Source organism: Cyprinus carpio, unplaced genomic scaffold (genome assembly GCF_018340385.1).
Source record: "Cyprinus carpio isolate SPL01 unplaced genomic scaffold, ASM1834038v1 S000006507, whole genome shotgun sequence".
In the NCBI taxonomy this organism is placed as follows: Eukaryota; Metazoa; Chordata; class Actinopteri; order Cypriniformes; family Cyprinidae; genus Cyprinus; species Cyprinus carpio.
In genome coordinates this window covers 187,378-214,967 of record NW_024879175.1, presented here as the reverse complement: position 1 = coordinate 214,967, position 27,590 = coordinate 187,378, and the positions used below count along the sequence as shown (strand labels likewise).

At 39.3% G+C, this 27,590-nt stretch overlaps 1 protein-coding gene and 1 pseudogene across 1 annotated transcript; one reads left to right on the top strand and one right to left on the bottom strand.

Annotated features, from left to right (window-relative positions):
- Window positions 1–9,605, bottom strand: part of LOC122143807 — a 22,356-nt pseudogene extending 12,751 nt beyond the window's left edge.
- Window positions 9,606–10,078: 473 nt separating this feature from the next.
- Window positions 10,079–25,503, top strand: LOC122143806 (sialoadhesin-like). The gene is made up of 4 exons (XM_042754396.1): window positions 10,079–10,358; window positions 21,842–22,135; window positions 24,808–24,912; window positions 25,141–25,503. Exons 1-4 carry the CDS (start codon window positions 10,079–10,081, stop codon window positions 25,185–25,187), a joined length of 726 nt encoding a protein of 241 aa, XP_042610330.1. The 3' UTR covers window positions 25,188–25,503.
- Window positions 25,504–27,590: the final 2,087 nt, after the last annotated feature.

The following is a 27,590-nucleotide window of genomic DNA, read 5'->3' as shown; positions in this document are numbered from 1 at the left end:
ATAAGTCTGATCAAAGTGAATGATTTCTGCTAAAACCTCCAAGAGCTTACCAATATCAAGAAAGTCTCTAAGAAACGAAATATTATCAAAAAATTGCCTACCTGGAACACAATAAGTCTGATCAAAGTGAATGATTTCTGCTAAAACCTTACTTAATCTATTTGCTAACGCTTTAGATAGAATTTTATAATCACTGCATAGCAAAGAGACAGGCCTCCAATTTTTAATGTCACTCAGTTCTCCTTTCTTAGGCAGTAGAGTAACGACCACTCTGTGGCAGCTCAGTGGTAATCTTCCACTACTCAAACTTTCATTGATGACTGCAAGCAGATCTGCACCGTTCTCAGGCCAAAAAGACTTATAAAAGTCTGCAGATAGGCCATCTATTCCCGGTGCTCTGCCGCATTCCATGCTTTGAAGAGCTTTCTGTAACTCTTCTAAAGTCAACACTCTACAAAGCTCGCCATTGGCATCATCCAATACCTAATGGAGACCCTCAATAAACACATTGTCACTGTCTGACCTGTGTGTAAGCTCACTGCTATACAGTTCTTCATAAAATTCTACTGCCCTCTTACGAATATCTGTATGATTCAACAAGAGTGCACCATCCTTAGAGCGTAAGCCATATATACATCTTTTCTTACTTACTTACTTTTTTTCTCCAAATTAAAAATTTTGTTGACGGTATATCCATCCACACTATATTCTGGAAACGGGATCTGATCAGAGCCCCTTGTGCTTTCAGGTTTAAAAGTTCTTTTTTATTTTTTATTTTGTCTAGAATTTCAATAAGCTCTTGATTTTGTTCAGTAACAATAGATTCTTGAAGTTTCTTTATATCTTTTTCTAAATGTACCATTAAATTAGTTAGGTCTTTGGTGATGTTGCAAGCATACTGTTGACTCAATTGTCTAATTTGTATTTTACCGAAGTCCCACCATTGCTGCAATGATTGGAAATCAGACTTTCTGGTTCTAAAATCATTCCAAAAAAATTTCAAATCAGTTAATAAAGTGTTATTAAAATGCCACAATGCACTCTAAGGTTTTATGGATCCCAAAGTTAAAAACACTGCACTAAACTATGATCCAAAAAACCTACTGGAATAATAGAACAATCTCTGAAAATATTAAGCTGATGACTAAAACCATAAAATCTGTCCAACCTTGCCAAAGACAACATATTATTGTGTGAATGAAGCCAAGTATACTGCCTCTGTGTCTTTTGAAAATTTCTCCATATGTCAGTTAAATCATGCATTTCTATTAATTGAACAAGTCTTTTTCGAGAAGTCATATGGGGCTCAACATGATTTCTATCAGAAGCATTTTCCGTACAGTTAAAGTCCCCTCCTATTAAAAACAAATCCTCAGTGTTACAATCACTTATTACTTTACATAATATATCTAAAAAACCCATTCTTTCAACTGCATTGGTGGGAACATAAATACATAAAAAAAAAAAAACTGATTTCCAAATTGAGCTCTTATCTTTAAAAATCTTCCCTTTACAATTTATTCAACTTGGTATGAAACTGGAATAGAGTTCTTTGAGAACAGGATAGCAACATCCCCACTTAAAGATGTGTTATGGCTACAAATGGATAACCCATCAAATTCACTTGCCCAATCAGCTTCATTAAAAGCATCACTATGTGAAGTGAAGTGAAAGTCGTGACATTTGTCAAGTATGGTAAACCATACTCGAAATTGGTGCTCTGCATTTAACCCATCCAAGTGCACACACACAGCAGTGAGAAGTGAGCACACACCCGGAGCAGTGGGCAGCTATATCCAGCTGCCTGGGGAGCAACTGGGGGTTCAGTGCATTGCTCAAGGGCACTTCAGCCATGGGTATTGAGGGTGGAAGAGAGTGCTGTTCATTCACTCCCCACCCACCTACAACTCCTGCCAGCACCGAGACTCGAACCTGCGACCTTCTGGTTACAAGTCCAAATCTCTAACCATTAGGCCACAGCTGCCCCCCTATGTGTTTCTTTTGCAAACAAATGTCTATTCTTCTAATCTTGATTAACTCATATAGTTCAAACCTTTTCTTCCCTTCTCGTACTCCATTCAAATTGAGAGAAGCAATATGAAATTCCCTAATCAAAGAGAAGAAAAGGATACACAAGAAACACCAATAGAAACTAATCTCATAAAAGTAAAATTATAATGTTTTTCATTACCAACATTAGTCCTTAATTGTACATTAACTTTGGTGAGAATCTTTTTCAACCTGTAAATCTCTTGATCAGAAAAGAGACCTTCACTCCTGAAAATGTTTGCCTTCTCAGCAAATTGCTCTAAATCAGGAAAGTATTCAGTGATGCGTACATTTCTTGCATTCTTAGTTACTCTCAAAAAGAGTTTAATAACATCTACATTGTAAGAATGATTTGGTAACTCATCTTGAGATTGATCAAAGGAGATGCTACAATCAGAAAGTTCAGTTTCACTCTCAGTATCAGTTTGACTCAAATCAACTTTATCCATTCTTTTTGGTTTACAATAATGATGGTGCTTCATTCTTCTCTTTTGTGGTGTCTTAAAAACACACTCATCCTGTTCTTCCAATAAACAATGATCTCCTACTAGTTGTTACAATGGAGAGTCAGAGACGTTCGGATCCAATTGCAGTATTTATTAACAGAGTGGTCAGACAGGTGGAAATCAGGAATGGCGTCAGGTATGTCAGGGGTAACCAGAATCAAGCAGAGATCGGGGCAGGCAGCAGAGAATCAGAGTCAGAACACACAATCCAAAAGTCAGACACGGAAGAACAAACAAAGGGAAACCGCTCAGAATTGTTAGACGGGGCTAAACAAGACTTCGCAGTGTGATGGTGTGAGTGTGCTGCTTATATGGGTGTGTGTGTATTAGCTGCAGGTGTGTGTATGTAATTAGGTGCAGGTGTGTGTGTGCAATCAGTCCCAGGAGTGAGGCAGGATGGGAAATGGAGTTCTGAATGAGTCCTGAGTGGAGTGCCCTCTACTGAAGCTCACAGGCACTCCAGCTAGAGATTGTGACATAGCCCCCCCACAAGGAGCGGCTTCCAGACGCTCTATGCAGTCTTGGAGGGCGGTGGAGCGGAGGCGGAACAAGGGGAGGGATGGAGGGCCTGGTCCTTGTGGAAGTGGAATGGCTGGCGACCAAGGCAGAGCCGACGGAACAGGAGTCCACCGGGGCGGAGCAGGCGGAACTGGAGCCCACCAGGGCGGAGCAAGGAGCCCCCACCGCTGAGCAGATGGGATAGAAGCCCACCAGGGCGGAGCAGACGGGACAGAAGTTGACCAGGGTGGAGCAGAGGACCACCACAGTGGAGTCAACGGCACAGGAGAGCAAGTCTGGTCAGGTGGGACTGAAACCGAGAACATAAACAGGTTAATGGCGGCCTCCATGGTCATGATGAGGTGGTTAGAGAGTTCCCAAATGGCCTCCATAGCCGTGACAGGGCCGGCAGAGAGTTCACAGCCGGTCTCCATGGCCGTGACAGGGTAGGACGAGAGTTCATAGACGGCCTCCTAAGCCGTGACAGGGCAGGCAATGAGTTCATAGACGGCCTCCGTGGCCGTGACAGGATGGGCGGTGAGTTGGTGGACGACCTCCTTGGCCATGACAGGACAGGACGAGAGTTCCTGGATGGATACTACTGACACCTCCGAAGGTTCTGCAGCAGTTACAGTCTCCTTGACATCAATACAACAGGCTGAGAGAACCTTGCTTGGTGCAACAGACAGGCTGTGACGAGGCTCTGGATGATCTGTTGTGGTATGATGAAAAACTCTGGAAGATTGGTAGTGATTTGACTGGCCTCATAAAGTTTAACTGTGGCTTGACCTTGTTCACTAAGATCCACGGGGACCTGACCTGACTCTGGACGGTCAGCGGGGACCTGACCTGACTCTGGACGGCCTGTGGAGACGGGAAGGTGCTCTGGACGGCCTGTGGAGACGCGAAGGTGCTCTGGACGGCCTGTGGAGACGCGAAGGTGCTCTGGACGGCCTGTGGAGACGCGAAGAAGGTGCTCTGGACGGCCTGTGGAGATGCGAAGGTGCTCTGGACGGCCTGTGGAGACGCGAAGCGCCTCGGCTTCGGGAACCATCTCGGGCACCGCATTGGACACCGCCTCAGGAATGGCCTTAGACCCCGCCTCGGTCTCGGGCACCGCATCGGGAACGGCCTCGGACACCGCATCGGGCACCGCCTCGGCCTCCGGGACGGCATCGGAACCCGCCTCCGACTCCGGGACGGCAGCAGGCTGCTCGGGAACCTCCTCCGGGCCGGCAGCGGGATGCTCGGGAACGGTCGATGCCTGTCTCCTCCTCCGCCCTCTATGACGGCGAGTCGGTGGTACCTTGTCCGGAGACTCAGGCATTGAGTCGGCCATCTTGTGCTGTGGCGCTGGGCTGGCGGCCATCTCGTGCTGTGGCGCTGGGCTGGCGGCCATCTCGTGCTGCGGCGCTGGGCTGGCGGCCATCTCGTGCTGTGGCGCTGGGCTGGCGGCCATCTTGTGCAGTGGCGCCGGGCTGGCGGCCATCTCGTGCAGGGGCGCTGGGCTGGCGGCCATCTCGTGCAGTGGCGCTGGGCTGGCGGCCATCTCGTGCAGTGGCGCTGGGCTGGCGGCCATCTCGTGCAGTGGCGCTGGGCTGGCGGCCATCTCGTGCAGTGGCGCTGGGCTGGCGGCCATCTTGAGCACAGGCGCTGGAGTGGTAGCCATGACAGGATGAGTCTCAGGAGCGGTGGCCATTTTGTGAACCGCCTCCGGGCTGCTAGCCATTTCGTGGAGAGACTTTGAGGTTTTAAAGTCCTCTGCCTCTCCCACAGTGAAAAAAGAACCACATAACAAGAGTGCATAGTCCATAATGTCTCTTAGACGGCCATTAAATTCCCCTCCAGGTAACCATAATTAAATTGATTCATTGAGTCCAAAACAAAACAAGTCCTTAAACAAAGCTTCATCATTTAGAGGAACTTGATATACTAACTCACAGAACTGCTGAACATACTCCTCAATAGATTGATCTCCTTGCCGAAGGTGCAGTAGCTGGTCCACTGGGTCAATGATAGGGCTAGATAGTTGACACACTGACCTAGAATTGGGAACCGACATCTTGCTAATGAGAGAATTCCGGATCCTGGTTTGGCGAAGTCTTCTGTTACAATGGAGAGTCAGAGACGTTCGGATCCAATCGCAGTATTTATTAACAGAGTGGTCAGACAGGTGGAAATCAGGAGTGGCGTCAGGTATGTCAGGGGTAACCAGAATCGAAACCAGAAACAAGCAGAGATCGGGGCAGGCAGCAGAGAATCAGAGTCAGAATACACAATCCAAAAATCAGACACGGAAGAACAAACAAAGAGAAACCGCTCGGAAATGTTAGACGGAGCTAAACAAGACTTCGCAGAGAGTTGGCGTGAGTGTGCTGCTTAAATGGGTGTGTGTATTAGCTGCAGGTGTGTGTATGTAATTAGGTGCAGGTGTGTGTGCAATCAGTCCCAGGAGTGAGGCAGGATGGGAAATGGAGTTCTGAATGAGTCCTGAGTGGAGTGCCCTCTACTGAAGCTCACAGGCACTCCAGCTAGAGATCGTGACACTAGTTCTACGTCTTGATTTTTGTCAGAACTCTGCCTATCACCTGAACCATTAGCTGACTGCATCTGATCAGATACAGAATCTTCTTCCATCTCAACCACAGTTTGTCCTTCATCAACCGATTGTTTCAAAACTGCTGCATCACCTGATATATCTATTAGGTTTACATCTTTGTTTTTTTGTGTTTTGTTTTCTCCAACTACATCAGCTGTTGTAGACAGATCCTCTCTAACAGTTTGTACTACCTCCTTATCTTCACCAGCCTTTTCAACCAAGACCAACAATATATTTTGTTTAGATTTTTCTTCTTTTTTCGGGCATGCTCTCACAAGGTGTCCTATTTCACTGCAACGAAGGCATTTCATGTTATTAGTTGTAGCATAAATCACATAATTGAATTCATCATGTTTAAAGTTAAACGTTAAGTCCAACTCTTCTCTGTTATCCTTTAACACCATGAACACGAAGCGTCTAAACGACATTATATGTTTTAGTAATGGCGATTTACAGCCAATCTGAATCATTTTTATTGGGGAGACCAATTTACCGTATCGCTCTAACATTGCAACTCATTTTTAATGAAAGGCGGTACGTTTGAAAGAATAACCTTATTTGACGGTGTGGACAACGGTAGCACAGGAACAAACGCATTGTCAATTACGACTCCACTTTCAACCACAATGTTCGCCAACTCAACAGTTTTCATAAAAACAACAACCGCGTTGTTCATTCTCGAAGCAGACACAACATTCTCACAGCCAACCACCTCTCCCACCACTAAACTACAGTCCTCAACACTAGCCCTCGAGTCTATTTTCATGTTGTGACGCCGTGTGAGGTAGTCTAAACTCCTCACACCTAGTCATTCTGCCAGTAATAAATACTGGCAGATAGACAACCTTCACAGACTTGACACTACAAAAAGAAAAACCCACAAAACGAGTGAAATACATAAATAAAGAAAAAAGAAACTTTGTTTGGCACAGCGGCCACACAAAAGTAAAGAGAGAGACATACTGGTAATTTTCTGCCAGGACATTATCCAGTAATTTTACAGCATTTCTGTTAACCCTAGAACACAATGCAGTGTAAAATACAAAGTACAGTTAAAAAAATAAATACAGAAAATTCCTTCAAATTAATAAAATACATTGTGCCCTATTTTTACCATTTTTGGAGTGCTGCATTCTGCCTGCTGCTTTATGGTATTAAAAACAAACCACTTTATGCAACAACAAACAATTCAATCTGTCTCATGATCACATCACGTCCAGCACTCTTTATACGCTCTTACAATCCATAAGTGTGGTATGGGAATACAAAAGAACATAAATTACGTCTGGATATCAATGTTTTGTTTAGTTTTTACCAATAATTACCAACAGTTTTGATGTAAACTGTAAAAAAATTGCTGTAAATTTTGGTTGCCAGTAAGCCTGTAAATTTACAAACGTACTGTCAATCAATAATTTCAATTGTACTGTAAAAATACAGCAAACTGTTTTTTTACAGCTATCACTGTAAAATTAAATGTTTATAAATATAAGTGAAATTACAAGAGCAACTGTGAGCTTGTAATGCTATAAATACATTTTACAGTAAATTAGAACATTTTTTTGTGAAAGTAAATTCACTAAATTAACTACAATTGAGATTTTTCACTAATGTGATAGTGTGTAAACATTTGGTTATTTTATTTAATTTGAGACTACTGAGAAGGAATATTTTTTTTTAGTATCAAACTGCAAACACTAAGTGTGTAATAGTAAAGTAACTATAAACATGACTTTAACTCAAATCACTGCAAAGAGATCCTCTCTGCATTAACTCCACAGTTACTGTCTGTAAATAAAGCAGCAGAGCATCAGTGTTTGTGGCTCATCATTGACTGAAGCACAGGCTCTACTCTCCAGCACAATGAACCACAAATATCATTAAACTAACAGATCTCTATTGAGCAAATACACATTAATACAGTTCAGTTAAATATTTACTCTCCTTATAGATAATTATGTGAATTATTAAGTGATGATTGTGCTTCAGTGATGAACAGCTGCTGTTAACAAGCAGAATCACTGAAGGAAAGAGAAACACAAAAACTGACTTCAGCCACAGACTTGAATCAACTGAATCAACTGAAATAAAAGATATTACATCTCTCAAGATCTGATTAAACAAATCCACAAACAGCATTACCAGCTCCACTCTTTACAATTTCTGTCATATATCTACAAAAATTCTTTGAGAATTAACAGAGGTTTAGATGTGTCACGGGGTGACGAGCGACAGGCGGAACCACTTCTCGTCGAGGATGTTTCCCTGTCGGAGTAGTTCCGGTGTGACACCTGGCCGGTTCCGGTTGCCCCATGAGCTATGCTCAGACGCCCAGATCAAATGAAGAAATGAGTAACAGGTGTGCGATGAGAGGGCGGCGGTTGGTGATTGGGACAATTAACAGGAATGCGGCTTATAAAAGGACTTTGGGGCGAAGGAAGGGGGGGGGGGGCTGCGGAAGAGACTAGCACGAGAGAGCGAGAGGTCGGGAAGAGAGGAAGCGTGACGGAAACGGATTTTCTACAGGCTGTGGATAGGAGGTAATATCTTTTCTGCAATAAAGGACGTACAGGGACTGGAGAACGGATGTGCACATGTATACTTGTAACGGCGATGGGGACGGGTTTTATTAATCAGTGTTTGAATGTATTATACAGAGCTGTGAGTTATGAATCCCCTGCTTTCCGGTCTGTCTGGAAGAGGAGCCATACCCGCATACTTACCTTGTCCGGCCTGGAGCTGCCCTGTCAACGATAGGAGCCGCACTTGTATACTTACCATTATCGGGCTTGGAGCCAATTGTTGAACACGTGAAGTCATCCCTCCCTCACTGTTCTGGTCTGCCTGGAAGAGGAGCCATATCCGCATACCCAACTTGTTCGGCCTGGAGCTGCCCCGTTAATGACAAGAGGAGCCGTACTTGCATACTCACCATTATCTGGCCTAGAGCCAACTGTTGGAAATGAGAAGTCATCCATCCTTCGCTGTTCTCGTCTGCCTGGAAGAGGAGCCATACCCGTATACCCACCTTGTTCGGCCTGGAGCTGCCCCGTTAATGACGTGAGTCATCTCTTCTTTGCTCTCCTGACCTGGTTGGAAGAGAAGCCATACTTGTATACTCACCATTGCCTGGCCTGGAGTCAATTGTTGAAAACGTGACACTGTCCTTCTTTTGCTGTTCCGGTCTGTCTGGAAGAGGAGCCATACTTGTATACTCACCATTATCTGGCCTGGAGCCAACGGTTGGAAACGGGAAGTCATCCCCCGCTTCGCTGCTCTGGTCTGCTTGGAAGAGGAGCCATACCTGTATACCCACCTTGTCCGGCCTGGAGCTGCCCTGTTAATGACATGAGTTATCTCTCCCTTGCTTTCCCTGAACTGTCTGGAAGAGGAACTATTATCTGTATATCCACCATTATTCGGCCTGGAGCCGATCTGTTGAAATTGAGAGACCCCTCCCCCACCCCCTTGTTCCTTGGCCTGCATGAAGAGCAGCTACCCCCTGCCTGCCTTATATCGTCCGGCTTGGAGCCGATCCAGTAATAAAGAGGACTTGTATTCACGTGTTCACCATCGTACAGTTCAAAAAGGGGATCTTCCAGTTATATACTTACCCCGTGGTGTATACCTCGATTGGAGAAGAGGAGTACCAGGATTCTGAGGAGAAGAAGAGGTCGACGAGTGATGTTTTATTTAGGAAATTACTTTTAAATAATTAAAAGACGAACTTTGTACCTTCTAGACTTGTCTTGTCTCTGGTGTACTCTGATAGCTCCTTGAGGTGGTGCAGGGTATAGGGGCAGGGTGTAAGGTTCCGGTCCGCCCCGGCCTGTGACAGATGTTTTATTGAAAGTGTTTTGTTTGACCTCACCATTGTGCTGATCAGGGTTTGCTTTAGTTGAGCTCTTGACCCTTGACTAATTATTACCAGATATTTTGCTGATGGTCACCATTGTTGAGATTCATACGCTGATTCTTGATGTGTGTGTTTCATAGCACATAACAGCTTCATTTTATTTTATCCTATCTATCCAGCCTGCTTGTCCTTTTGTTCTAATGTATTGTTATAATATTGCCTTGGCAAGAGAAGACACACTGAATAAAATCACTGAACCGGATGTTTAATGATGATTATGTCACCAGCAAAAATCTGTCTCATGATCACGTCACGTTCAGCACTCTTTATACGCTCTTAAATTATGTAAATATTGTACAATCCATAAGTGTGGTATGTGAATACAAAAGAACATAAATGAAGACTGTATATCAATGTTTTGTTAGTTTTTACCAATAATTACCAACAGTTTTGATGTAATTAATACAATCTACAAGCAAACCAGATCTTTAATTTAATGCAGTATTTTTCTCATAGGTTTATAATAGTGATCATGATACTGTGATGCTGTTTTTATCTAGATTTACTCATATGTGTATTTATACAGAGAGACCAAAAGCTGTAGTGAAGGTGAGTCCAGATGAGTGTGTGTTCAGAGGAGAGAGAGTCACTCTCACATGTGACATACAGGGAGCAGGAGACATTCAGTGGACATACAGCTGGTTTAAAGATGGTTCAGTCATCAGAGACGTCACTGAGAGACTCTACAGCATCACATCTGTGTCTGATAGAGCTGTATACAGCTGTAGAGGAGAGAGATCAGACTCACAGAGATCAGACACCAGTGCTGCTGTTACACTGACTGTATCAGGTGAGTGTTCATGTTCACATCTGTTTAATGATCATTAACATCAATATTTTTTTTGGCTCAACAGTTTTCATGTACTCTTCTGTAGCAGCAGCATCTGTTCTTATAAGAGGACTGAATCAGTTCATAAATCATTATTCTGTCATTATTCTGTTTAGATACAGTCCTACAGATCTTGAGTGTGTTTTTGTGGAGGTTCTGGTTTATTATAATGTCATGTAAATTGTGACAAGGCTTTCCATCGACATCTTTGATATTTACTTTAGTCACTGTCACTGTGTTTACAGATGATATTCACTATAAACAGAATAAGAAAGGACTTGAGCAACAGAGTTCAATACACTGTAAAAAAAAAAAAAAATCAAAAGTTGAGAAAATTGTAACCTTCCACATTCCAATAAAGTAACAACTATTATTATTATTATTATTATTATTATTATTAATAATAATAATCAGTTATATTTCATTTTTGTCACATGAATCTCTGGGTTCTTCCAGATGCTGGCTTTTAGAAGTAAGATCTTCCAGTAACCACTTTAATGTTAAAGGGATACTCCATCCCAAAATGAAAATGTTGTCATTAATCACTTACCCTCATGTCGTTCCAAACCCGTAAAAGCTTCGTTGGTCTTCGAAACACAATTTAAGATATTTTGGATGAAAACCGGGAGGCTTGTGACTGTCTCATAGGCTGCCAAATAAATAACAGTGTCAAGGTCCAGGAAAGAATGAAAAGCACCGTCAGAATAGTCCATCTGTCATCAGTCATTAAAAAGCAACGATAATAATCAATGAGCAATAATAAAACAAAAATAACAAAACAAAAAAAAAAACCCTCTCCAACAACAAATCCCCCCTGTGTCTCTCCAAATCAGCGTAGTGCCATTTTGGCAATTCTGAGCAGTACGCAAGCAGCATACTCTCTTAAATACAAAGTACGTAAGTACGATTTTTACGTGTATTTACGCTTTGGTTTGAAAGCAAACAGTGCATCAGCGCAGCGCGGCTGACACAGAAGAGTGTAAGCCATCATCAGTTGAACACATCCTTGCTGGGTAAATGTGTTAATTTATAAAAAATAAATAAATAAATACATACATACATACATACATAAATAAATAAAATCTAACTGATCCTAAAAGTGTTGACCAGCAGTGTATGTTTGTAGCTCAGATCTTCTGTATGAGCCACATCTGTCTGTTTTTATAAGAGGACCTAATCAATTCACTTTTAGTCATGATTCTGTTCAGATGCAGAAGTGTGTCAGATGTTTCTTTACAGGACAGATGCTGTGCAGTGATCAGTGATTGTTTTAGAGCTGAATGCAGTTATTATTACACACAGATCATTTACTCGGCCTCATGTGCTTCCAAACCCAGAAGACTTTGGTTAGTCTTTGAAACAAAATTAAGAAACCTAAATAAAACCTGAGAGCTTTCTGTTCCTCCATTTAAAGTAAAAAAGAAAGGTCTCTGTGGTTGTGTTTGATAGTTATACAGTACATTACATATTTTAGTAAATGTAGTCAGTCTATGGAGAAACTGTATTCTGTTCACAGTTCGTCTCAGGCGTCGCAGGCTGAAATTCTGTACAGTTTACACACTATAAACTACAGACACAGTGAGGGTCGTACAGCTGTGTGATGTGCTGAACCAAACACCTCAATCTGAACAGAGATTTAAAACACCAGGCATCATACACTTACTGACTTTATAAATAGTGGCAGAGGAAAACTGTCCTTCATACACTACACTACTCACACAGAAATGTGTGCCTTGTTGCCAGGAGACACTTGAGAAATAAAAATAATGTGTTCTTAAATCTGCTGAAAATATGAAACATGTCTGATATCAGAGTCTGACCGGAGCAGACTGTGTGTGCTGCGGAGGTTCATGTGACACAGCGTGAAACCAGACTTCTTTTGTCTCAATGGAAAGCATATTCACACTGTCTCAATCGTTTCCTATCCCCTCAGATTCTAGAGCGTGTTTGATTGGACAGAAAGTTTGATGAGAAGCTGAAGTGCAGTGATGTCATTAACATCATTGATCAATACTGGTGGAAGTGAGAGACTGCACGTTTTGAATGCTTATATATTGTAAATGTGAATTTTGTCTTTGTTTTGGAGAACACTAGCTTATAGATAATGTTAAGGCTAACATATACAGTACACAGGCGGCGCACGCTCTTCTGTGTCAGCCGCGCCACAAGGATACGATTTTTATGTGTATTTACACTTTGGTTTGAAAGAAAACAGTGCATCAGCGCAGCGCGGCTGACACAGAAGAGTGTAAGCCTTCATCAGTTGAACACATCCTTGCTGGGTAAATGTGTTAATTTATAAAAACAAAATAAATAAATACATAAATAAATAAAATCTAACTGATCACAGACGTTTGAACAGCAGTGTATGTTTGATGTCTTAAATATAAAAATAAGGAAAAGCCTAAAACAAGCCCAATTATGATTTGCGTTTTATTTTATAATTCTGTACAATTAAAAAATAAAACACAAATTGCAATGGCCTATATGTAAAACTGTGTCCTATAATTGTATAGCTGCTAATATTTTCAGATTTTTATGTTGCTTTGTTCTGAATACCTACAAATTTATAGGATTTGCTGCAACGCAATTTTGTCTGATATGTGAATTATTTATTAGCCATTTATTTTTTTTATTTGTATTTTTTTTTTTTATTTTTTATTTTTTTATCCATGCAGCAAATGCTGTACAAGCAGCTTTAAAAATTACTTTATTGCATTCCAGACGCCATTAAAGTACTTTTCACTTTAATTTTACGGGTAACTTGAATGTAAAACATTGTCATGAATTCGTTGTATTCCCATTTGTAAAATAGCCAACAAATTAATTGTTGTACCTGATCTCATGAAAGTGCGTATAGCATGATTTTCTGCTTTTCGGCGTAATAGCTATGTGCAGAAGTTGACTTTGATATGCAAAAGACTGATAAATTCATAATTAATGGCATGGCTGGTTCAGTGACAGAAACACGGGACACACAGGCCTATAATAACTGCTGAATTGTTTTCGGGGCAGATGTCAGGTCAGTCTGAGCGCTCAGCCAGGGGCGCAGATAGGATTTTTTAACTGGGGGGGACCAAGCTGACCAGCAGTAAAAAAAATTCAGTTCAGAAAAATCAACAGCTCAGTCATAGATGATAGTACAAGTGCATCTCTAAAAATTAGAATATCATAGAAAAGGTCTTTATTTTTGTAATTTAATTCAAAAAAGCTAACTTTCTTATATTCTACATACATTGCACACAAACTGATATTTTGTGTGACAAAATGGTTACAACTTACAGCTCAGGAAAATTTAAAATTCAGCATCTGAAAAAATTAGAATATTCCATTTTGAGCTTGATTAGTTTGATTAATTTTGAGTATAAATACTGGGTACCTCTTGGGCTATTTTAGAACATGCAACAGTTGTCCAGAAGATGATCATCAACACCCTCCACAAGGACGGTAACCACAGAAGGACATTGCTGAAAGGGCTGGCTGTTCACAGAGTGCTGTATCCAAATATATTCATAGAAAGTTGATTGGAAGGAAAAACTGTGGTAGGAAAAGGTGCACAAGCAGCAGGGATGACCACAGCCTTGGGAAGATTGTCAGGAAAAGCAGATTCAAGAACTTGGGAGAGCTTCACAAGGAGTGGACTGAAGCCGGAGTCACCACGCTCAGACATCTCCAGGAAAAGAGCTACAGGTTTCACATTCCTAGAACCAAGACACTCTTGAACCAGAAAAAACGTCAGAAGCATTTCACCTGGAGGTAAGGAGAAAAACAACTGGGCTGTTGCTCAGTGGTCCACAGTCTTCTTTTCAGATGAAAGTATATTTTGCATTTCATTTGGAAATCAAGGTCTGGAGTCTGGAGGAAGACTGGAGAGGCACAGAATCCAAAGTCCAGTGTGAAGTTTCTGAAGGCAGTGATGATTTGGGGTGCCGTGACGTCTGCTGGTCTTCGTCCATTGTGTTATATCAAGTCCAAAGTCCATGCAGCCATCTACTTTATGTTTCCATCTGCTGACAAGCTTTATGGAAATGCTGATTTCATTTTGCAGCAGGACTTTAGCACCTGCCCACAGTGCCAAAACCACTTCCAAGTGGTTTGCTAACCATGGTATTACTTGATTACTTGATTGGCCAGCCAACTCACCTGACCTAAACCTCACAGAGAATCTATGGGGTATTGTGAAGAGGAAGATAAGTAACATCTGAAAAACAATACAGAGGAGCTGAAGGCCACTATCAAAGCAACCTGGGCTTCAATAACACCTCAGCAGTGCCACAGGCTGTTCACCTTCATGCCACGCCGCACTGAAGCAGTAATACATGCAAAAGGAGCCCCAACCAAGTATTGAGTGCACAATTAAACCTGCTTTGGAGATCTTTGAACATTTATGTTTTGTAAATCTTTTTTTGATTGATCTTTGAAAATATTCAAATTTTTTGAGATACTTAATTTTTAATTTTTCAAAACTGCAAGTGGTAACCATCAGAATTAAAACAAAAAACTCTTGAACTATTTCAGTTTGTGTGCAATGAATCTAGAATATAAGAAAGTTTGCTTTTTTGAATTCAATTAAAAAAATAAAGAACTTTTCCATGATATTCAAATTTTTTGAGATGCAGCTGTATATGATCACTATGGTTAACGCTACAGGCACAATTGAGGCAGCTACCAGCTCCTCATTGGACCCTGGGGTCAGGAGTCATAGCACATACACACACAGAGAACGTAAACGTCAGTGGCAGCACCATCGTCATGTGTGTTTATTGACAACAGAACAGCATGTAGTGAGAAGGTGGGTAAAAAGTAATGGTTAGATTATTATTGTGCTTCAGCCTGCGTCTGCCCTGACCCGATTCTTTAGCACCAAAACAAACACATCCATACCCCAACAGGACCTGCTACAGTGGCCGAGAGAGCTAAACACACTGCAAATGACAAAAACACCTGCAAATTATGAAAACATCTTCATCAATTTGACAACACGCATTACAAATACTTTACAACACAAGCAAATAAAGAAATGTGCTGCAAAAACACAGACCACATCGGAAATATTTAAGGGAAACATAAAGTGAAAAACATGGCTAGGACATAATTTATCAATGCTTGTTCTGAAAAGATCTTTGTTTATTTTAACATCCTGATCAAACGATTCCTTAGAGTTTTTTAATTTTTTTGTTGTTGTTGTTTCTTTTTTTGTGTGGATATTATTAGCCTAAATAAGCTGAATAAATACACAATTACTGTAACTGTTATGTAAGCTGGCTAACTTACTTTTACAACTTACCTTACAAAAACTAACCATAGCCTGAGGTTTTACTATTGAAGTTAATTAATTAAAAAATACATTTATTATATAAAAAAAAACAAACAAAAAATGGTTACTGTAATCATGCACAAATTAACCATGGATTTACTACTCTAACCATAGTTTAACCATGGTATTTGTACAACTGTGGTTATACAAATGGTAATTTTTGTTTTCTTGGGGTAATTTTGTTTGTGTTGAGCATTTGCAGCTTGTTTTTGTATTTCACTGTGTTGCGAGTATTTGCAGCACGTGTGCTGTCAAACTGATGAAGATGTTTTCTTAATTTGCAGGTGCTTTTTCTATTTGAATGTGTTTTGTGAAGTTGCAGCGCGTTGAGCTATCTCGGCCACCGTGCCTCTCCCCTATTTTGAAATCTTCGCCCCACAAGTACATACGCAACCATGGCAACGACGATTGCGGAAACAAGTGAAGATGACACACAAGAATATTCAAACAAAAGCCAACATGGATAAGTTGTGTGAAACAAAGCAAAATCAACGTTACTCACCTATCAAAAAGAAACAAAGCAACCTCGGTGTCCGATTCGAGCCCTTCCCACCCCTTGAGTTTCTCTCCACCGCTGGAAAGCTGCAACATTATACAGGTCCTTATCAAAAAATTAGCATATTGTGAAAAAGTTCATTATTTTCCATAATGTAATGATAAAAATTTAACTTTCATATATTTTAGATTCATTGCACACCAACTGAAATATTTCAGGTCTTTTATTGTTTTAATACTGATGATTTTGGCATACAGATCATGAAAACCCGAAATTCTTATCTCAAAAAATTAGCATATCATGAAAAGGTTCTCTAAACGAGCTATTAACCTAATCATCTGAATCAACTAATTAACTCTAAACACCTGCACAACGAGAAGAGGTGACCGGACCCTGAGGAAGATTGTGGAGAAGGACCGATTCCAGACCTTGGGGGACCTGCGGAAGCAGTGGACTGAGTCTGGAGTAGAAACATCCAGAGCCACCGTGCACAGGCGTGTGCTTTTGAACCAGAAACAGCGGCAGAAGCGCCTGACCTGGGCTACAGAGAAGCAGCACTGGACTGTTGCTCAGTGGTCCAAAGTACTTTTTTCGGATGAAAGCAAATTTTGCATGTCATGCGGAAATCAAGGTGCCAGAGTCTGGAGGAAGACTGGGGAGAAGGAAATGCCAAAATGCCTGAAGTCCAGTGTCAAGTACCCACAGTCAGTGATGGTCTGGGGTGCCATGTCAGCTGCTGGTGTTGGTCCACTGTGTTTTTATCAAGGGCAGATTAAAAGAACCCATAAACCAGAAGACCTCAAAACACATCATACTACCATCCAATAAAAATCATCATATATACCAAAATCAAACTCCATGCTGGATAAGAAATAAGCATCACAGTGCCAAAACCACTGGTAAATGGTTTACTGACCATGGTATTACTGTGCTCAATTGGCCTGCCAACTCTCCTGACCTGAACCCCATAGAGAATCTGTGGGATATTGTGAAGAGAAAGTTAAGAGACGCAAGATCCAACACTCTGGATGAGCTTAAGGCCGCTATCGAAGCATCCTGGGCCTCCATAACACCTCAGCAGTGCCACAGGCTGATTGCCTCCATGCCACGCCGCATTGAAGCAGTCATTTCTGCAAAAGGATTCCCGACCAAGTATTGAGTGCATAACTGAACATAATTATTTGAAGGTTTGACTTTTTTTGTATTAAAAACACTTTTCTTTTATTGGTCGGATGAAATATGCTAATTTTTTTGAGAGATAGGTATTTTGGGTTTTCATGAGCTGTATGCCCAAAATCAACAGTATTAAAACAATAAAAGACCTGAAATATTTCAGTTGGTGTGCAATGAATCTAAAATATATGAAAGTTTAATTTTTATCATTACATTATGGAAAATAATGAACTTTTTCACAATATGCTAATTTTTTGAGAAGGACCTGTATTTACGCGGGTCCTACCTCTTGCCTGATTATAACCCTTCTTTTTAATGTTTTGTTTCTCTGACATTTTCCTCTTTTTTTATCTGCCATCTCTCTCAATCTACAGTCGATCTGCTAATATGCTAATTTTGGATAAAATGTAATATGCGTCCTGTGCACTCAAATTGAGCGCTCTCTTCTCGTTATCAGGACAAGACACGCCCCCTTACTGCTGATTGGCTACAAGTGTGTTTTTGGGACTTTGTCAGACACTGCGGTCAAAAGTGTGTTTCAAAAATCGCTTAGTACACGTTTAAGGACCGGTGGGCAGGTTTGCCACTACTTAGACTAATGTACATAGCGAAAACCCTGATTAATCCTCTGTTTACCAATAGAGCCTTTCATTGAGACAGTGAGGGGACGGATCGAGTTACTATGAATCTGGGGGGGTCATGTCCCCCCCGTCCCTAGTGCCATCTGCTCGCCTGCGCTCAGCCGTACACCTGCAGGCGCCACTGTAGATGACCATTGTCTTTCTTTCACTATCTCTTCTCTTCTGATAGTTTTTCAGTTAAACTTTCTGATGTAGCCGAGCCAGTGGGCAGCGTGAGTGCAGGAGTCTGAAAAAGTTTGGATATTTTTCTTTCATAGCTATCTTTAAGTTTCTCAAGAGCAATCGGCGATGCGATCACACATTTCTCAAGATCCTCTTCAGCTGTCACAAGCCGAGGGTGAATCTAAAGGATTGCATGCTTAAACTGAACACTGCATCACACGCCGCACTCAAGGCCATGGCTTCAACTCACCTGTTCAGTTCAGACAGAAATGACTCAGTCCACCACGTTTTTATTAGCAGGTTTACAAACAAACAACGAATATTTGTTAACTTGCTAAAGCGGGAAAATAACGAAAATAGAGTTCTCTCATGTCCTCTCAAGTTGAGAATCATTCGCGACTCGCAAAAACATGGGGTTTAAATAATTAATTTAGCCCAAAACGTACTTATTCTAACCACTAAAATAATAAGATAATACAAATAAAATGAGAAAATTCTAATTCCTTAATTTTTATATTTTATCCTTTGCTCAGACAAAATCATTATTGGCTCTCGTCTAAACTCCGCCTATGTAACCATAGTAACTCGCTCTCTGAAGATAACCTGGGGGGTATTCCAGAAAGCAGGTTATGTGACATACCCGGGTATGTTTAAGAGTAAGTAAGCGGATAACCTCAACTTTCGGTTCCAAAAACGGAGGTAACTTTCAGGGTATGTTAGTAGTCATAGCAACTCACTCTCTGAACTAAACCTGCTCCGGAGCAGGTTATGTTTCCAGGGTTAGTTCACTTCAGCGAGCCTTTAGTTGGCGTGACAGATAGTGCACAACATTATATAATATTACAATTTGTAATATAGCCTATTTTTATATATATACATATATATATATATATATATATATATATATATATATATATATATATGTTAATGAGGAAGCGCTAATATATAATAAATAAAGTAATCTATTATTCTAATATGATTATTTCTTTTATTAGCATATATAAGAGTTATCTGTATAAATTATAAAACACTATGACAAGGTCATGTTTAACTTATATATATTTATTTATTTATTTATTTATTTTATTACATTTTATATTATCTCACACATGCATTTTCTATAATGTCTAAATTCTAAATCAAAATACATATCTGATATGACTTAATATATAATTAGCATAAAACAAACAATATAATTCACATTCTCAAGGATTAAATGAAAAAAAAAATAAAAATGATTGCACAGCCATCAATTAGGTGGCGATATGCATTAAGCATGTAAACAACGAATGAACAAAAGAAGAAGAAAGAAACAGCTTGGCGCGCTTTTTCTTAGCGTCCGTTTCCATAGTGACTCGTCAATTCGTCGCTCTGTTGAGAATGTCTTGAGTCTTAATCAGGAACATACTCTGAGTTAAATGAACTTACTCCCGGGGTGCGTTTTTGGAACCACATACCTTGAGTAAGCAAGGTTTGAGGTTAATCAACCGAGAGTTCAGGGTTTAGTTCACGGTAAGTTAAACCTGCTTTCTGGAATACCCCCCAGCTCTTCACCTGCAGCGGCGCTGTTCCCGGTTCAGATATCAGGGCTGTTATTGGTCCCTACACGATCAGATATATTTATTGGCTGCTGAAGTGCCGTCAAAAGGTTTAATATTAATTCAAATTGTGGGCGTACTCAGTAACGAACTATAACGAAGTAGATTTTGCTCAATTTGTACTTAAGTAGCCTACAAGTAAAAGTACAGTTTTAAAAATATACTCAAAAAAGTACGAGCAGCCTACCCGAAAAAACCTACTTAATTACAGTAACGTGAGTAGTTGTAATTCGTTACCTCCACCACTGAGTTTTGGTATAGTCATGTCATGGTTTCTCATGTACACTTAGCTAGATTATTATTACAATAAACAGGCCCACCAAAATTCAGGTTGGCTGAACAACAACCAGTTGACGTGAACAGAATTTCCCTTTTGGCCTTTACAGTCTAAGTACAGTTGTGGAGCAGAAGGGACAAATATGAAGGAAGAATATGTGAGAAAGAAGCTTTCCTGCATCTTCTCTCAGTGAGATGTGGAAACAGATGTTAATTCACTCTTTTTGTATTGTTCATATCTCAGGAGATCAAAGTGTCTGAGGTTCTTCCAACCTTACAGATTGCATATTTATAAATATGTAACCCTTATGTGTCTGAATTATTCTAATTTGTTTATGTTTGCCGAGATTTGAAATACCGCAAAAATGGAAACATCCCTCAGTGTTCAGTCAAAGTGAGTTCTTCAGATGTTTCTGTCAGTGGTGTGGTTTGTAGATGTACTGTAATGGAAGTCACAGCATTTTGTTGGTTGTTTCTGTATCCACCTTTTTTTGCAATGCGGAAGTAGGTATGATGACGTACTTCCTTATAATATGTTAAACTTCCGTTTCATTGCATCACTGTACACTCACAGATAAACTGAAGCCGGCTCTGACTGTAAAACCGCAGAGTTCAGTGTTCACTGGAGACAGAGTTACTCTGAGCTGTGATGTGGGACAGTTAACTGGATGGACAATTCTCTGGAGAAAAGACTCAAACCCTGAATCCACGAGTGATGAAACTAAAACAATCGAGTCTGTGAGCGTCTCTGATGAAGGAGAGTACAGGTGCAGAGCACAACGAGGAAACTACTACAGCGAGTTCAGTAATACAGTTAAGATTACAGTAAAAGGTCAGCGCTCTCTTACTTTCTATACTTTCTATCTATATTTTTTTTAATGGAAGACAACTTGATGCATTTGTTATAAAACATGATAATTACTATCATACATTAACAATGTGTTGTCAGTTAAACAATGTCAAATAAAATAATAATAATAATAATAATAATTTAGGCTCCACAGATCATCTGAAATATTTTCAGACATGTGAAGTGACACCAATCAGCTGTGAGTGCAGTGATGATGACAGAGAATAGCAGCTTTCATTCAAAATAAAAATCTTTTCTAACAATAGAAGTCTTTACTATCACTTTTAATCATTTGAACGCATCCTTGCTGAGTAAATGTGCTAATTGTTTTTTAAATAAATAAATAATAAAATCTTACTGATCCCAGACGTTTGAACAGCAGTGTATGTTTGTAGCTCAGATCTTTTCTCACACTCTGTATGAGACACATCTGTCTGTTTTTATAAGAGGACTGAATCAGTTCACTTTTAGTGATGATTCTGTTCAGATGCAGAAGTGTGTCAGATGTTTCTTTACAGGACAGATGCTGTGCAGTGATCAGTGATTGTTTTAGAGCTGAATGCAGTTATTATTACACACAGATCATTTACTCGGCCTCATGTGCTTCCAAACCCAGAAGACTTTGGTTAGTCTTTGAGACACAAATTAAGAAACCTAAATAAAACCTGAGAGCTTTCTGTTCCTCCATTAAAAGTCCAGGAAACCAAAACTTAGAAGATCCAAAAAGCATGTGAATATGTGAATAAAAGCCTAAATTACAATCTGTTTATCATATAAAGTGATCGTATCTCTTCTTAAGAATTTGAATAAACTGCTAGATTCATATGGATTTGTTTTACAACCTTTATGACATTTTGTCTTATGATTGTCACTCTGCACTGCAAACTCACGTCTTGTGTGTTTTGAGTCAAATTTTTGTCTTTCTTCACAGATTTACCCAGATCTTCACTGACTGTGACTCCAGACAGTCCTGTATTCACTGGAGAGACAGTCACTCTGAAGTGTGTGATTGAGTCTGATTACAGTGACTGGAGATATGTGTGGTATAAAGGTGCAAACAACAGTGTAATATCACAGACTTCTGATCGTTACACTGTAAACAGAGACACTCTCAGTATTAAAGCACTGAATGAGTCTGATCAGGATCAGTACTGGTGTAGAGGACAGAGAGATGAGAGACCAAACTCATCACAGGAGAGTAACCGAATACATCTGTCTGCTAATGGTGAGTAAATACTGTGATAAACATTATTTATCAGTTTTTTTGTGGCTTTAAGATGCCACATTTTGAGGCAAATAAGGTTTATTATAGAATGTTCTAGATTATCAATGATATCTTTGTTAACATGAATGTTATAACCAGCAGGAGCAAGGGTAAAAATCATTTTAAACTTGTTGGAAAAGATTAATTTCTGTCACTGTTGTGAACTGAGCACCACACAGTCAGCTGTCCACAGGTTCATCCATCGGCCGTCGGCTGCTGATTCATCATCAAAGAAAAAGTGTCAGATAAAGTGACGCTGACAGCCGACAAAAGGAGGCGTTAATGAAATCTATTTTTGCTTACAAGAAACAGAAACTGCCGTATACGACCCGCAATGTCTTTCAGTACGACCCGCTGGATCGTTTTAGACTCGGATGATCAATTTTAAAATATTTCAAATGTAAAGATTGTTTTCAGTTTATGATGTTAATACTCTCTCCAACCAGGAGAGGTCGCTAGGTTCCAGCTGCTCCTCATATTCATTTCGGTGTAGCAGGACTGCACTCTAATGTAAACATTCAGTAACATTAGCAAATAATTAATGAAAAACTGACCATGAAAACAGCATTTTCCAGTCAAGATGGTTATTTAATCTGTTATTTAAATCATCATCACACCACTGCTCACAAACAACGGGGACGCAGGAGTTGCACTTTCCTCAAATTTCAAATGTAAAATGCAATGTGAACAAAAGTTTTTGCCAAATGCACGACAGAAATGTTTGCACTGAACTATGTTTTTAGGGCCTTAAAAAGTCTGCAGTTAAATCGTTTAAATTTAAGGCCATGTAAACTCTAAAATGATACAGAAAGTCTTAATTATAAGAGGTCTTAAATTTGGGGACAAAAAGACAAGAATTGCAGTATAGATTAGTATGTAGATTAAACTTCAAAAGGCTATGATTTCACTGAATAAACTTGAGCGCTGCACGTTTCAAAGTAGCCTGACTCTGTCAGACTTCGTACTTCCGCTCAGTTTCAGTTCGCTTCTGTACTCTGTCTACGAAGAAAAGCGAAGTTTCAGAGTCAGGCGCTGCTTTGTTTGCGGTTACCAGGGAAACTGATATATTTCTGCACTTCCGGAAGTGACACCTGCTGCTGCAGAACGAATCTGCTTCTTCAATAAACCCGTCTGCTATTTTTGCTACATATTTTAAAATGTGAACCAGTGGATCTACAAAAAGCTAATGCATTATAAGAATCTCAACAATTAAGACACTAAGATATATTTATGTAATTTAATATAATAATTGATTAATAATAGCCTAATTTTTTAAATCACCCCGGCCCTAGTCCGAACGTTCACTGCTATTTATTACTTCACATCGTCTGACATGAATATTTCATTCATTCATAAAGAGACAGCAGTGATTCTGCAATGAGTTACATTTGAGAGACAGGCCTGTCGAGTTAGAAAATAGAGTAAATGAAATCACTATAAGTCTGATTAACATCACACACACACACACACACACACACACACACACACACACACTCTCTCTCTCACACACACACACACACACACACACACACACACACAGAGAGAGAGAGAGAGAGAGAGAGAGAGAGAGAGAGAGAGACATTTCTATAGATTTCAAGTATTTTAGTTCATACAATCATACATTTATTTAAATCCCCTAGTGAAAAAAAAAATAGAAACCATCACATAATTTGTACTGGTTTTACTGGATATAATGAAATGGTATTGGTTTTAATGGAAGCTGTAATGGTGTCTGTTTGTCTGTACTGGTAATTGGTGGCCTTCTGTTGGTGGCTTTTGTTAAAACCATTAAATCCTAATGTAATATTTCCCAAAACACACTACAGGATACCATTATTTAATGGTTTTAATGGTTAAAAGTTGATGGTTTGTAGTGGTATTTGTAGAATTTCTGTGATGGTTTCTATTGTTTTTGTCATCAGGGTCACCTGGGTTTTGTGATGTTATATAAATGAGACAGAATGGCTGTAATAGTGTGATATTGATTGTTTGTAGTTATGTTGGGCCTATTTGGGAGAAAATCCAGAGCCGTTTTTCACTCCCAGTCCATCCCTGGCTGTCCAATGCAGTCCTGCAGCGCAACACACTCAACAAAAAACTGATTATCGATCGTCACCGATAAAATCCCAGAAAATATGTGACCCAGTCTGTGAAAATCCAGCTCAAGTCATTTTTTGGTGATTTAAGTTTTTTTTTTTTTTTTTTTTTTTTTTTTTTTGCTTAACTATAACGAGAAGACAAAATAAATGTGCTTCATATGTATATAAAGTTTTATTTTATTTATTTAGTTTTTATTTTTAATTATTATTTAACATTATAATAATATTTCACAATATTACTTTCTTTTCTTTTTTTCTTTTTTTTTTATCAAATAAATGCATGCAGCCTTAAGATTTGAAAGTCAGCTGCTGTCTGGGTTCCCTCTATTTCTGAGTCTAGATCAGATCAAAAGCTCTATCAAATACACACTCCTTTATGCATGATATCACCCTTCTTATTTTAAACTTTGGTGTTAAAATTCTTCTGTCATTTTAACATTTTTGAATGACACAAGGCTGAGTAAATGGTGAGTTTCTGAAAGTCTTTAGGAGCGTAATGTTGCTCAATAATGTGCTTGTGTCTCTGTTTGTCAGGTTCAGGTCAGATTTCTGTCTTCAGCATCCTCAGTTTTCTTCTGGCAGCTTGTCCGTATCTGCTGTCGACAGTCGTGCTGCTGTTCAAATGTTACAGAGCGAGAGGTAACACTTCTGTCTGATCCGTCTCTCTCCATCTCAGAGACTTTTACCAATGATTCACTTTCACTGACAGACATGCCTTTATTCTGTCTTTTTATCTGTTATATAGATCCATGTTTTACAACAGATGATGGTTGTTCATAATCAATAACTGCAGTGGAAGCAAAACAGAAAGTGTGACACTGAATTGTGAAAATAAATGTTTAGTGTGTGTCTGTGTGTATTTCACAGTTACATCGACTGAAGACCAAAGCCAGTACGCCGTAACAGAGGAATAATCTTCATCCTGATATTTCATCTGTTCTCCAAACCGCAGAGTCACAGGATGCTGGAGTCTCAGGCTGAAGCTGGAAACACACTGGACACGAGCAGTCCATCACAAGACTAACAGACAATGCTCTTAATGTGTCACGCTTTAAATACTACTAACAACAATTATAATCTCAGATTACATCTGAACATGTTTTTATGATGCTGTATGCTTTCTGTCATCTGAATAAAAGGAGTTTTAGTTTAATTCTAAAAATGTCCCTTTGCTGTTAAATCTTTACTGAATTTTAAAGTAAAAGTAATAACTAAATAGACTAAATAGACTAATAGACTAAATCAAATCATTAAAACACAGAAAGAGAAATATCTGAAAACACTGGACAGAAGCAACAGCTCAGCAAAGTAAATTAGAACGCTATCTGTCTCAAAACAGAGAATATAAATTGGCAGACCCTAAACTCAGAAAAGTCCTGACCATGTCCAGACTCAGTGAGCATAACCTCACTATAGAGACAGACAGACACAGACAGACCTGCTGCCAGAAGAAGACAGATTGTGTCCACACTGCACACAACATTAAGTGGAAACAGAACTGCACTTTTTAACAACATGCCCTAATTCTACACAGATTAGGGAAACTTTCTTCCCCCAATCCACAAACCAGCACAAAGACTTCAACCAGATACAACAAAAGGACAAACTGCGGTACATTCTGGAGAAACCTCAACAAGCTCTAACCTGCTGCAAGGTACGTCAAGTCCTGCCATGATAAAAGAACAAGCAGCAGAACAGAAGCACAAGTCACAGCCGGAAGAAAACACTGTACAACACACACACACTGACATGACAGCATCCAGTCCTTCTCCTGTCTCTTTATTTGAGTTTTTATTAGTACTTTCGTTTTACTGTATACAGATATATAAACTCTGTATTCTATATACTTCTATTCTTATGTATATTTGTGTTAAATGTTTATTAAAATGCTTTGGAAATGTATAAATATTTTTCTTCGCCATGCTAATAAAGCTTCTTGAATCTCGGCTCCATCACACGGTCTTTATTCACTGCTCTGTGCTAATTTCAGAAGAGAAGACGGCGGTCTGTGATTGCGTGTCTCCATTGACCCACCCACAGAATGATTTCATTGGCCACATTAAAGCATAGCTGTCAACATTGAACATTGAAAATAAGGGAGATTTCCCGGAATCCATCCCCAAAATAAGGGATTTTTTTTTTTACACGATTCTTACCCACAAACTTTAAAAAAAGCAGTAATCATTAACACTCTAAAGAGTTTACAACTACACAATATATATTAAAGAATGACAGACCAATGGATATGTTAAAAGTGATTTATTTATGAACAAGGTAAACATTACTTACACATTTTCATTTGCTACAACGTGTTTTAGCTTAATGTTGTGAGACAGAGTGAGAAAGAAACAGACAGAAAGAGGCAGACAGACAAAGAATGTGTGTAAGAGGTAACGTTAGTTGAACAAATGCGTTATCGGAATTGAACGCAATCAGATTTTTCCAGGGAATGCCACGATTCCTGAAACCAGGAAAGAAAAGGAAAATGGAGCCACAATGTCTTTTATAAATACTGTATGTAAACTTAGAGTGTGAGAAAGACAGTGTGTGTGTGTGTGAGAAAGACAGTGTGTGTGTGTTTGTGTGTGTGAGAGAGAGAGTGTGTGTGTGTGTGTGTGTGTGTGTGAGTGAGTGAGTATGGCAAGCCGAATTGACTTTTATTCATTCGCAGGATATGTATTCTTGATATCAACAATTCAATTTTCACTAGTTAAAATGTTAATTCTTTATATCAGGAATTAGATTTCTACTAGTAACAATTGCTATTTTTGATATCAACAATTACATTTCCACTAGTAACAATGTTAATTCTTGATATCAACAATTCAGTTTTCACTAGTAACAATGCTAATTCTTGATATCAGGAATTATATTTCTACTAGTAACAATTGCTATTTTTGATATCAGCAATTGTATTTTCACTAGTTAAATGTCACCATAGGCTGCCATTCAAATTAAATTGTTGATATCAAGAATTGATTTCTTACTAGTAACAACCTTTATTTTTGATATCAGTAATCACGTGGTTACTAGTACAGACATCGATTCTTGATATCAATATTTAATTCTTGATATCAACAATTTAATTCTTGATATCAACAATTTAAAGTTATTGATATCAACAAATTTAATTATTGATATCAACAATTTAATTGTCACTAGTGACAATGTTTCATTTCTGATATCATGAATATGATTGTTACTAGTAAGAAAATCCAGTTTAGATATCAGAAATTACCCTCAATGTTGATTGATATCAGAAATACTCATTGCAGATATCAGAATGAACATTGTCACTAGTAACAATTTAAATTGTT

What these genes read in the sequence shown, in the direction of transcription:
- LOC122143806 (XM_042754396.1), top strand. Translation starts at nt 10,079, where the DNA reads ATGTGTATTTATACAGAGAGACCAAAAGCTGTAGTGAAGGTGAGTCCA. An exon ending in TGTTACACTGACTGTATCAG is followed by an intron (nt 10,359 to 21,841) that starts GTGAGTGTTCAT and finishes CTTTCTTCACAG; the next exon opens with ATTTACCCAGATCTTCACTG. An exon ending in CAAATGTTACAGAGCGAGAG is followed by an intron (nt 24,913 to 25,140) that starts GTAACACTTCTG and finishes TGTATTTCACAG; the next exon opens with TTACATCGACTGAAGACCAA.